This window comes from Castor canadensis, chromosome X (assembly GCF_047511655.1).
Source record: "Castor canadensis chromosome X, mCasCan1.hap1v2, whole genome shotgun sequence".
Taxonomy (NCBI): domain Eukaryota; kingdom Metazoa; phylum Chordata; class Mammalia; order Rodentia; family Castoridae; genus Castor; species Castor canadensis.
Window position 1 is genome coordinate 1,440,480 of NC_133405.1, and position 11,845 is coordinate 1,452,324.

At 54.3% G+C, this 11,845-nt stretch overlaps 1 protein-coding gene across 1 annotated transcript; it reads left to right on the forward strand.

The window, feature by feature from the left end:
• Positions 1–987: 987 nt before the first annotated feature.
• Irak1 (interleukin 1 receptor associated kinase 1) lies at positions 988–9,805 on the forward strand. Its single transcript, XM_020170467.2, has 14 exons — positions 988–1,201; positions 1,279–1,446; positions 1,586–1,717; positions 1,839–1,942; positions 2,129–2,317; positions 2,581–2,645; positions 2,865–2,979; positions 3,703–3,815; positions 4,205–4,412; positions 4,807–4,872; positions 6,349–6,579; positions 7,189–7,579; positions 8,041–8,205; positions 8,702–9,805. The coding sequence occupies exons 1-14, from the start codon at positions 1,066–1,068 to the stop codon at positions 8,761–8,763; spliced, it is 2,145 nt and encodes a 714-aa protein (XP_020026056.2). The 5' UTR covers positions 988–1,065; the 3' UTR covers positions 8,764–9,805.
• Positions 9,806–11,845: the final 2,040 nt, after the last annotated feature.

Consider the following 11,845-nt stretch of genomic DNA (forward strand, 5'->3'; position numbering starts at 1 on the left):
CACCTGCCTAACAAGTGTGAAGCCCTGGGTTCAAACCTTAGCACCAAAAAAATAAATAAAAAGGAGATGCTACCCGACTCTGACATACTGTGACGAACAGGGAAAGTGCAAACTGAGCCAAAAGTGTGACAGGAAAGGGAAAGGGACAACAGGAGCTGGAATGTCATACATATGGGGGTGGGGCAAAGGCCTGTTAAGAGACAATAAATGCCTTCAATATGTTAGTAAGGAGCCTGCAAAGAAGGAAAAGTGGGGGCTGGAGGCGTGGCTCAAGCTGTACAGTACTTGGTTTGCAAGCGCAAAGCCCTGAGTTCAAACCCTAGTCCCACCAAATAAATAAATAACTAAGGGAAGAAGGAAAAGCGACAAATATTGCAAAGATCTAACAGTTGCTGGCTCGGATTCCTAAAGGAGCGGAAAAGATGGAATCCAAGGCACAGAGGGTGGTGTGATATACAGCTTCCAGATCGTTCCCTTAGCATCCAGCCTCACCAGCTGACCAGAGCCGGCCAGGGGGTGTTTTGTTGACCCACATCTGACCCTGTCCTGCCTAAATGCTGTCAACTTCTCATTGCCCACTAAATAAAGCCAAAACTTCTTAACGGGACCTCTCAGTGACTCACCGGGCTTGGCATAAGCGGCCTTTCTAGAACATCCAGTGCCTTTGCTGTGCCCTTTGTCCCCAGAGCTGGGAGGCTTTCCTCAGCCTTTTGAGACCCGAGCCTTTCAGAAGGCTCCCTGCTTCTGAAAGCCCGTCCTGCCCAGCCTGCCATGAGGGGGCGTGGCCTCTGGCCTCACGCTTTTGTCACTCGAGGTTTGCGCTCCTACCGGGGTCCCTTTCCCAGGGCCCAGGGCGGCGCGGGACGCCCCCGTGTGGCCGAGGGACGCAGCGCCGGCGGTGGGCAAGATGGCGGCGGGCCCGAGCACCGCCTCTTCCGCCGTGCCTGGCGTCGCACGAGGCCGGCTTGAAGGGGAAGTGAGTCAGTGTCCGCGGACCCGGCCGGCCCAGGCCCGCGTCCGCCGCGGCCCTGAGGCCCTGGCCCGGCGGCAGCGGCGGCGACAGCCATGGCCGGGGGGCCGGGACCGGGGGAGCCCGCAGTCCCCGGCGCCCAGCACTTCTTGTACGAGGTGCCGCCCTGGGTCATGTGCCGCTTTTACAAAGTGATGGACGCCCTGGAGCCCGCTGACTGGTGCCAGTTCGGTGGGTGGCAACGGGCCGGTGGGGGGGCGGGGGACGCGGGCTGGCCGCGCCGAGGCCTGACGACCCTCGCTCCGCAGCGGCCCTAATCGTGCGTGACCAGACCGAGCTGCGACTGTGTGAGCGCTCTGGGCAGCGCACGGCCAGCGTCCTGTGGCCCTGGATCAACCGCAACGCGCGCGTAGCCGACCTCGTTCACATCCTCACGCACCTGCAGCTGCTGCGTGCGCGGGACATCATCACGTCCTGTGAGCGCGCGCGCGACCCCGACACTGGGGATGGGGGACCTGTGGGAGGGGACCGACACAGAGGCCGCTGAGATGGCGGGACCCATAGCCTCCCCCACCTCCTGGGCCTCAGTCTTCCTTTCCTTCCTTGGCGTCCCAGGGCACCCTCCTACCCCCTTTCTGCCCCCAAGCACCACTGCTCCGAGACCCAGCAGCATCTCAGCACCCTTTGAGGCCGAGTCCTGGAGTCCCCGGAAGTTGCAGCCTTCCACCTCCACCCTCCTCTCCCCAGGTAAGGGGGCCCAGGTGTTGGGCTTGATGGACCTGAGGAAAGGAGCTCCCCTTGACTGTTGCCGTGGCTGTAGACCCTGCTGCTGGTCTCTGCCTGCCTTCTCACTGGCGTCTTTGTGAAGCTTTTCCAGGCCTCCAGACCCATTCAGGGCCAGAGCTCTGCCCAGTCCCAAGCCCTGCTTCCCTCCAGCCACTACTGCCATCTCCAGCCCCTTCCTCTACCAAGGTAGGTGCCCCCTGCCCTCCAGGGAAGGTTCCAAACAAAGAGAAAGAAACTCAGCCTTTGCACCTCGGAATCCTGGTCAGCCAAGCCAGGTCCGCTAAGAGGCAGCCAGAGTCAATGGGAGCTTACAGCCTGAGCAGGTTGGGAAGGAGTCAGACCCCTCACCTGATCTAGGGTCTCTTCCAACAGGCAAGCCCAGAGAGCCAGGTGTCTCTCCTGCAGAGGGCCCACCCGTCCCCTTTCTGCTGGCCCCTCTGTGAGATTTCCCAGGGCACCCGCAACTTCTCCGAGGAGCTCAGGATCGGGGAGGGCGGTTTTGGGTGTGTGTACCTGGCGGTGATGAGGAATACCATGTACGCTGTGAAGAGGTTGAAGGAGGTAGGTATGGCATCCTGTCAATGGCTCTGGAAGGCCATCCACCAGCCCTTGCTTCTCAGGACCCCCTTCCCATCAGACCTCATTTCTCCAGCTTCCCCGCTCCCCTCCTGTTCCCCAAGCCCCAGCTTCAGTCCTGATTCCAGTTCAAGGGTACCAACCCTTTGTCCTGGGCCTGAGACAAATAGCATTGGAAGGGCTAAGGAGCCCAGCTCATGCTGCCTACTTTCCCTGCCCCTTCTCCCACCACACCCGGGCGGCTGCAGGAGGCTGACCTAGAGTGGACTGTGGTGAAGCAGAGCTTCCTGACGGAGGTGGAGCAGCTGTCAAGGTGAGCCTCAGGGGTTCCTCCTGGTGGAGGGTACAGGGAGAGCCACAGCAGGGCCTCATCAGTCTCTAGGACGGCACACAACAGGACTTGGCTCCCTCAGGCCTCCAAGGCCTACTAGACTTAGGTGAGGGAGCAGCAGGAGCTGCCCACCCAGTCTGACCAGATGGAAAGTAGAGGTCCTGGAGAGCCAGAGAGCTCAGACTCCATCCTTTCAAACAGGTTTCGTCACCCAAATATTGTGGACTTTGCTGGCTACTGTGCTGAGAGTGGCTTCTACTGCCTTGTCTACGGCTTCCTGCCCAATGGCTCCCTGGAAGACCGACTCCACCTTCAGGTAAACTCACCTGACCTGGCACCTTTCATGGTATGTGCAGCACTCTTGGCACCTGGACAGAGCCGGGCACAGGCCTGGCCTCTTAGCCTTTGTGAGTGGGCCCCTCAGCAGGCAGGGCCTGGACTGCTGGCTCCCCTGCAGCCTAGCTGCAGGGCTTGGCCCAAGAATTTCTATGAAACTCTTTTGTGTGGCCTGTCCCTGGCTGCTACTCTAAAAATAGGATTATCGGCTAAAACTTCTACCCTATGGAAGCAGAGTAGCTAAAGGGTTTGTCAGCCTAGCTCTTGAGGAACAGGGGACTGGTGGACACAGGCTGTCCAACTGGACCCAAGGCTTGGCCCTGCCTGAAGGACATACCCACAAGACGCAAGCGCTTTCTTGCTTTCTCATGTAAGCTGTGGGGAAAATGTCCTTGACACCTTCTTGACCAGGGACAAGGAAGGACCTCTGGGAACCCAAGCCTATTACATCTGTCATGAATCCCAAGAAATGCTCCCCACCTACTTTCCCGGCCTTGAAGTGTTTTATGAAGCTTTGGAATAGCTTTAGTGGGAGGAGGTAGAGCTAGGTAGTAGATAGTTTTGCTCCTCGTTTTCCAGAAGGGGAAACTGAGGCTCAAGAGAGTGAAGAGGCTGGCTTGTTCCAGACCACATGGTGACAGGTGGGAGGAAGATTGAGGTCAAAGAACAGCTGTCTTCAGCCTCCCCATCTTTGCCATTTCAGGCCTGCCCCCCTCTCTCCTGGCCTCAGCGACTGGACATCCTTCTGGGCACAGCCCGAGCCATTCAGTTTTTACATCAAGACAGTCCCAGCCTCATCCATGGAGACATCAAGAGGTGAGAGCTGCAGGCCCAAAGCAATGACCCCTGCCCACCAAGGAGCCCTGTGAGATTCAGCCTGCTCGTTCCTGTTGATATGGGGACAGGCACAGCCTGGGACCTCAGATCTAGCAGTTTCTACAGCATTGAGCACCCTTGCATGACACAGGTATGGAAATGAGGCCACCAATGGGCCCCACTGATGAGCAGAGGCCGAGTTTGTGGGAGAGTGCCTTGGACTGCTGGCCATCAGGCATATGAGACATGCAAGGCACTGGCAGCCACTTTCCATGGGCAAGGTGCCAGACTGGCAGCCTCTGGTTCAGTTTCATCGGAGCCACTCAGGTATGGGGAAAGAGCATGCCAGGGCCAGGCTTGGGCTGATGGCACTCTCTTCCTTCCTCAAGTTCCAATGTCCTTCTGGATGAGAGACTGATGCCCAAGCTGGGAGACTTTGGCCTGGCTCGTTTCAGCCGCTTTGCAGGGGCCAATCCTGGCCAGAGCAGTGCTGTGGCCCGGACACGCACTGTGAGAGGCACCCTGGCCTACCTGCCTGAGGAGTACATCAAGACAGGACGCCTAGCTGTGGACACTGATACCTTCAGCTTTGGGGTGGTGAGCCACTAGCCCCTCTGCTGGCTTGGGGGAGGAAAAGCCACCAGTAAGCAAAGGCAGGAGGGCCTGGAGAATTCTGTGTAGAGGTCAGAGGCCAACCTGGTGAGAAGCTAACAAAGCTTCGGTTCCAGGGCTCTCCCATCCTTGCACCTAATCTTGTGTTGGTAATTTTGCATTCTCTTGCTTCAAATGGGCCCTCCAAATTGAACTTTTATTCCATAACACCTGGCCCTGTCCTTGCTGGTAACCTGTTTTCATCTGCTGGTCTTTACCTGCCTATCCCAGGGCTGCGTGCCTGTCAACCCCAATCTGTGTTCACCCCAGAGACGTCCTCTTTGCCATAACACTTCCCTGCTGAGGCCTGGGGTGACACTGTCCATCCCACCCTCTCTAGGTAGTGCTGGAGACCCTGGCTGGCCAGAGAGCTGTGAGGACGCATGGTACCAGGACCAAGTATCTGGTGAGCCCCCGGGGAGGAAGGGAGGGAGAGAGGCACTGGCCCTTACTACTAATAGCTGCAGCTCTGAAGGGTGGAATGATTCAAAACGCAGTGCCCCACAGAAGCCTGTCGCTGCCACTGCTGCTGACTCATCTTTGAAAGTGGGCAGGACCTGGAACAGCTTCCTTTACCTTGCTAGGAAAAACCTGTCTTTCTTCTGTACATGGGCCTTGGAGCTGAGAATGTAACTCGATGGTACAGTGCTTACCTAACATGAGAGCACTGTAAAAAGACGTCCATGCGCCAGGCAGGCGTGGTGGCTCGTGTCTGTAATCCTAGCTACTTGGGAGGCAGAGATCAGGAGGATCACAGTTTGAGGCCAGCTCAGGCAAAAAATACTTGGCGAGACCTCATCTCAACCAATAGCTGGATGCAGTGGTGTGCACCTGCATTCTCAGCTACACAGGGAAGCACAACTAGGAGGATCACAGTCCAAGCCTGCCCGGGCATAAAGTGAGGCCCCCATCTCAAAAATAACCAAGGCCAAAAGGGTTGGCACTGTGGCTCAAGGATAGAGCACCTGCCTGCAAGTGTGAGGCCCTGAGTTCAACCCCCCAGTACCACCACAAAAAATCCATGGTCTTTGACAGACTCCACCTGGGATGGGGACAGGAAAGGAGACAGTTCTGTTGGCCTGGTACCAGAGCACCAGAGCTGCAGTGGAACTCAGAGAAGGCAGGCGCCAGGAAAGGCAGTTGTAGAGAATCGGGCAGGTTGAGAAGCCTTCCCTTGGGCCTACCAGACAAGTTGCAGGTAAAATGCTCCATGCTGTGGGGACAGCTCCGAGCTGTCCCCACCCAATCCTTCTGCATTCCTGTCCGCCTCACCATGCACTGAGATGGGAACAGGAGACAGGTTCTAGTTCCAGCTTGACAATGTTCTTGGAGCAAATTCCTGCTCCTTGCTGGGCCTCAGTTTCCTGTACAGATTTAACACATAGGCCGTCCCCAGACAATTCCGAGACCCAGAACATGCTTGGCTAATGATTGCTCCTCACTTTTTATAAACTTGTGTACCTCCTGTCACTTCTTCTGTATGGGGGCTATTTCTGTCCATTCTTGGTCTCATCAGGGACTCAGCCCATACAACAAGCTATGAACCAGACTCGATTCCTCCTTCCTTTGCCTTCTGTATCCACCAGCATGTCCTCTAGGTCCCAGCTCAAGTACCACTCGCTCTGGCCCCATGGGTCTTGTTAACAAGCTAATAGGCTTGTTGGCATCTACTCCCCTCCCTCCACCAGGAAGTCAGCTCTGTGAAGTGGGGCCTAGACTGTTTGGATTGTCACTCTGTCTTTAGAACCTGGTGCAGCACTGGGCACTATGGGTTGTTAATAAAACCAGAGACTGAAGCCAACAGGATTGAGTGACAAGAGCCTGGGGAATTCAGCTAAGGTGTGGCCACCCAGAGGCCATGCTCACAGTATCTGTCCCACAGAAAGATCTGGTTGAAGACGAGGCCGAGGAGGCTGGGGTGACCCTGAAAAGCACCCAGACCACTCTCCAAGCAGGTGTGGATACCTGGGCTGCTCCTATTGCTGCCCAAATCTACAAGAAGCACCTGGACCCCAGGCCTGGGCCATGCCCACCCCAGCTGGGCCTGGCCTTGGGTCAGCTGGCTTGCTGCTGCCTGCACCGCCGGGCCAAGAGGAGGCCCCCCATGACCCAGGTAGCCCCAGGGAAGTCAGCTGCCCGTGGGGAAAGGGTGGCCAGCCAGAAACCCCAATTCCTGGCCTTGCTCCATAGCCAGTTGAACACAGTATACCTGCCTAGCCCCTTTCTGGAGAGGAGTCTCCCAACATTCCTTGCTTGCCCTTTGGTTCTGCTTTGGGTGATGCCCCACTGAACTGAGGATGCAGTGGGTCCTATTTTCTGGGTGGGGCTCAGATCCCATGTCACAGATAGTAGGAAAGGGCTCTTACCCCGCCTCCTACTGGGGGTACTGTGCCACTGTCTCTGTCTTTTTTTCTTCTCTCCCTGGTTCTCTTAACTCTGGTGACAGTTGAGAATATAGTACTTGGCTTCAGTGGCCATGATTCTCAGCACTCCTGTGATAGGGACAAAGGGGCAAGTAGTAGAGCTTGCTCAGCTGCAGAGTGTGCTGGCTTGGTGGTTCCTGCAGCCCCCCAGAGCCTGTAGCAGCAACCTGAACCCAGGGTAGGTCGTGGCCAATCTGGAACAGCTCTGTAGTTTTACCATGAAGTGTTGGGCCAGGGCCACCCTGCCCAGCCCAGAAGCTTCAGCTCTGCCTGTCCTGAGAGCCTTTCTCTCCACACAGGTGTACAAGAGGCTGGAGGGGCTACAGGCAGCAGGATCAGGGCCTCCTTCGGAGCCAGAGGCCGCTGGCCACAGCCCCCCTTCCCCACAGGAGAACTCCTACATGTCCACCACTGGCAGTGCCCAGAGTGGGAGTGGCCCATGTCAGCCTCTGGCAGTGCCCTCAGGAGCACCAGCCCAGGCTGCCCAGCAGCTCCAGAAAAGCCCCAACCAGCCTGTGGAGAGTGACGAGAGTATATCCAGTCTCTCTGCTTCCCTGCACTCCTGGCACTTGACCCCAGGCTGCCCCCCAAGGCCGGCACCCCTCAAAGAGGTTGACTGTACTGAGAGGGGCACCGCTGGAGAATCAAGCTGGGGAAGTGGCCCAGGCCTCCAGCCCACAGCTGTGGAAGGTAGTTCAGGGGTTCAGGAGAGTACAGGTGACCAGAGGGGGGGACCAGAAGCCTCCTTTCACAATAGCCCCCATATTTCCCACGCAGGCCTTCTGAGAGGAAGAAACATGGGGCCAGCTGTTCAGCTCACTATGTCCTTAGCCTGGTGCTATCTTACTTCCCTCCCCAAGATCATGCCCCAAGTAGATGAGAGGCAAGGAGCTGCCTTCCTAGCCCTTCTCTCTCCCCCACCCTACTCCTAAAAGCTGAGAACAAAGAAGGCTCTGTCTTGGTTCCTGGCCTACTCTGAGAGCTGGATCCATGGCATGACTCCCTCCGGGCCCTGGCCTCACAGTTCACTGAGGAATTCTGTCCTACCAGCAAGGCAGGGTACTAGGGTGGGGGCTGGGGAGACTCATGAGGCTAGAGTGTGACTGAGAGTCACCAGGGACAGCTAAGAGGGGGTGCTGTCTCTGCCCCAGTATCACCAGTGGTCAGCTGTGCATCGTCATCGTCATCATCGTCATTGTCAGAGCCACCTCGGATCATCATCAACCCAGCCCGACAGAAGATGGTACAGAAGCTGGCCCTTTATGAGGATGGGGTCTTGGACAGCCTACAGCTACTGTCGTCAGGCTCCTTCCCAGGTACCTGAGTACACACCTCCAACTCAGCTTCCTAGAGAGTGGGCCCCCAGTGGAGCTCCCTCCTTAACCCACACACATGCTGCAGCCCAATGACTGACCTTCAGGCTGCAGAGACACACTTCCTCATGGCAACCCCAATCACCTGAGTGCTTGTTCTGACTGCACGATTGAGGCCCCCAGGCACTCAGGCAAGCCACTCCCTCTAACAGTGCCCCCCACATCTCCTGTAGGAAGATCCTAGCCCAGTTCCCACACCTTCTCTTAACCACAGGGTGCCAGTGTCGTCCCCCCCCCCAGTGCTCCCGGAAAATGTGAAACCCCAGCAGGAATTTGCCATTGCATGTACCATTTGAAGAACTGCTGCTTAGAAGTAGAAACCTTTGCTTCCGGACAGTGCCCTAGGAGGAGGAGGCATGGCCCAGACTTCAACCAGGGCTTCTGGCAGACAGGGAGTCTCCCCCTGTTGGCTAAGTGACATTTCCTCTTCCTTCTGTAGGCTTTGGCCTGGAACATGAAAACAGACAGGGACCTGAAGAGAGTGATGAATTTCAGAGCTGAATTCTTCACCTGGGCAGATTCCCCACACTGGGAAGTCAAAGTTCTCATGGTTGGAAGTTCTCATAGCACACAAACCCACTTAGCCCACAGGCAGCAGGGGTGAGGGCCCATCCTGGCAAGGGAGAGAGGGTGGTGGACCTTGCTGCTCTAGGGGTGTGGGAACAGGCAGGACCAGCCAAGGAGGCTGCTGGAAGCTGCTGATAGGGCAAGCCATCTCTGAGGCCTGCCTTTGGTCCAGCATTGGGGGCAAGGCAAGCCAGTAGCATCTAACGGGTAGGCTGGCACGTGTTGGAAGGCTGCTAACTACACAGCCCTGGGGGAGGCAAGTGAGGCCACTGGTGTGGGGGGAGCTGAGTCCCCTGAGAGCTAGAGCAAGTCTGCAGCCCAGGCCTGCAGGAATCTTTAGTCTGTCTCTCTGGACTCTCCTAAAGCCCCAAGGGAAACAGCCCTTCTGCACGACAGAGCAGGTGTGCCTGGTGCCCTCCCAGCCCCTTGTCAATTGCAAAAGTGAAGTATGACTGCCCTATAGTTCAGTCCACTAACGAGAAGTGAGAATTCTGAGATTCCCCCGGAGAGTCCAACAGCACCCCTGCCTCCGGCCGGTGTCACAACCTTCACCACAGACCTGTGAGTTAGCCTAACGTGACTGCCAGGCCACCCCTAGGCACCACAGATGGGCTCCAAAGGCCACAGGCTCAGCCTCAGGTCCAGGCACTGTTGTGGCAGAAGGGCTGTTGCCCAAGGTCCAGCAATGCCAAGGCTTGTGTTAGCCAGACAGTGAGAAGCCCCAAGAAGCAGAAGTTGAAAGCAAGGCAGAAAGGAAAGGGCAACATTTTCGGGAAAAAGAAAAATGTGACTCACATTTTTAGAAGCAAGCCAAGTTTTGTCTGTCCTCTTGAGAGTCTACAAAAGTAGCCCGGGGCTGTAGCCCAGGCTTACAGTGATTCTGTGTGCACAATCACGAGTCACACTACACGCCCCCATGAAGCTAGGCATTGGTGAAGTCCAAGTTGTCCTTGAGTAATAAAAACTTACGTTTCTATCTCTGGCTATACTTGTGAAGTTTGTTACACTGAAAGCCTTGAACTTAGTCAAGGCTCATGCCTGTAAATCCTGGCTGCTTACAAGGCTGAGATCAGGAGGCTGAGATAGGGAAGATCATGGTTCAAGGCCAGCCTGGGCAAATGCTTAGTGAGACCCCCCCCCCCAGTCTCCAAAATGGACCAGAGGTGTGGCTGAAGCAGTAGAGAGCCTGCTTTGCAAGTGTGAAGCCCTGAATTCAAACTCCAGTCCCACCAAAAAAAAGAAAGCCTCCCAGTTAGCCACGTCCATACTGGGGACAGATCCAGTACTGTTACCTAGTGTTTTCATATATCATTAATTTTTTCCTCACCTACTTCATGTTTTTTGATACTATTGTAAATGGCAACTTCATTTCCTAGTTATTTATTGATAGTGTATAGAAATAGCTGAGTTTTGCATATGGGCCTATGACTTCGCTTAAATTCACTCTAGTCATTTTGGAATAAATACGGAATAGTCTGGGTACGTAATCATTGTATCAGCAAAAAGTTTTACTTCTTTTCAATCCTATATTCCTTTAGTTCTTTTTTTGGGGAGAGGGGGTGGTACTGGGGTTGAATTCAGGGCCTTGTACTTGCTAGGCAGGTGCTCTCACACTTGAGCCATGTCCTAGTACTTTTTGCTTAGTTATTTTTCAAGTAGGCTTTTGCTCTCATACCGAGGCTGGTCTGGACTGTGTTCCTCCTATTTATGCTTCCTTCCCACGTAGCAAGGATGACAGGCATATGCCACCAGGCCCAGCTTTTTATTGGTTGAGAAGGGGGAGGGTCTCACTTTTTTGCCAGGGCTGGCCTCAAACCAAGATCCTCCTGATCTCAGCTTCCCTACTCACATAGCTAGGATTATAGCCATGAACCACTGTTCCCTGCTACTTTTAGTTCATTTTCTTATTGCACTGGCTGAGATCTCTAATCAAATGTTGAGTATACATGGTGGAAGTGGAAATCCTTGCTTTGTTCTCAGTTGTAATTAGAAAGTGTTGTCTCATCACCAAGTACGACATTAGCTGTAGGATCATCAGATTTTGTCAGATTATCTAGTTGAGAATTTTTATTATGAATTCTTATTGAATTGGAGGAAGCATAGAATGTTTCAGGTTATTTTCTGTCGACTGAAATGAGCACATGATTTTCACCTTTATTCTGTTTGTGTGTTAAACCATACTGATTTTCAAATGTTAAAGAAAACTTTCATTCCTTAGTTAAAATAGTACTACACTTGGTCATGACGTTAGCCATGGATCTGTTGCTGAATTTCTCTTGCTGGTATCTTTTTAGTTGTTGTTTTCGCAGTACTGGGGTTTGAACTCAGGGCCTTCACCTTGAGCCACTCCACCAGCCCTATTTTTTGTGATGGGATTTTTGAGATAGGGTCTCACAGAACTATTTGTCTGGTCTGGCTTTGAACCGTGACCCTCCTGATCTCTGCCTCCTGAGTAGCTGGGATTATAGGCATGAGCCACCTGCACCCCGCAACTTGCTGAACTCTTGAGAATATTTGTCCCTCTATTCAGGAAGGATATTGGTCTGCAGTTTTCTGGCAATACCTTTTTCTGATTTGGGTATCAGGGCCATGTATAATAAGTCAAAGTATTCTGTTCTCTTGTGGTTTTTCTTTGTGCTTTTCGTTTGTTGGTTGGTGGTAATGGGGTTTGAACTCAGGGCCTTACACTTGTCATGCAAGCACTCTACCACTTGAGCCATGCCCCCAGCCCTTTTGGCTTTAGTTTATTTTTCAGATAAAGTCTCATGCTCTTTGTCAGAGCCAGCCTTGGACTGTGATCCCCCTACCTCTATCTCCTGCCTAGCTGGCATTACAGACATGTATCATCATGGCCCCCTTGTCTTTGACATAAGGTCTTGCTAACATTTTGCCTTGGCTGGCCTTGAACTGCATTTCTCCCAATCTCTGCCTTCCACATAGCTGGGATTACAGGAATGAGCCACCATGCCTGTGGCTTCCTCATGTGTTCAAGGGCTTGTGGATGCTTGATGTTATT

Excerpts from the sequence above, each read along its gene's own strand:
- Irak1 (XM_020170467.2), top strand. The coding sequence starts at position 1,066 with ATGGCCGGGGGGCCGGGACCGGGGGAGCCCGCAGTCCCCGGCGCCCAG. Across the intron at positions 1,718-1,838 it reads CTCCACCCTCCTCTCCCCAG|CTTTTCCAGGCCTCCAGACC; the intron begins GTAAGGGGGCCC and ends GTCTTTGTGAAG. Across the intron at positions 1,943-2,128 it reads CAGCCCCTTCCTCTACCAAG|GCAAGCCCAGAGAGCCAGGT; the intron begins GTAGGTGCCCCC and ends CTCTTCCAACAG.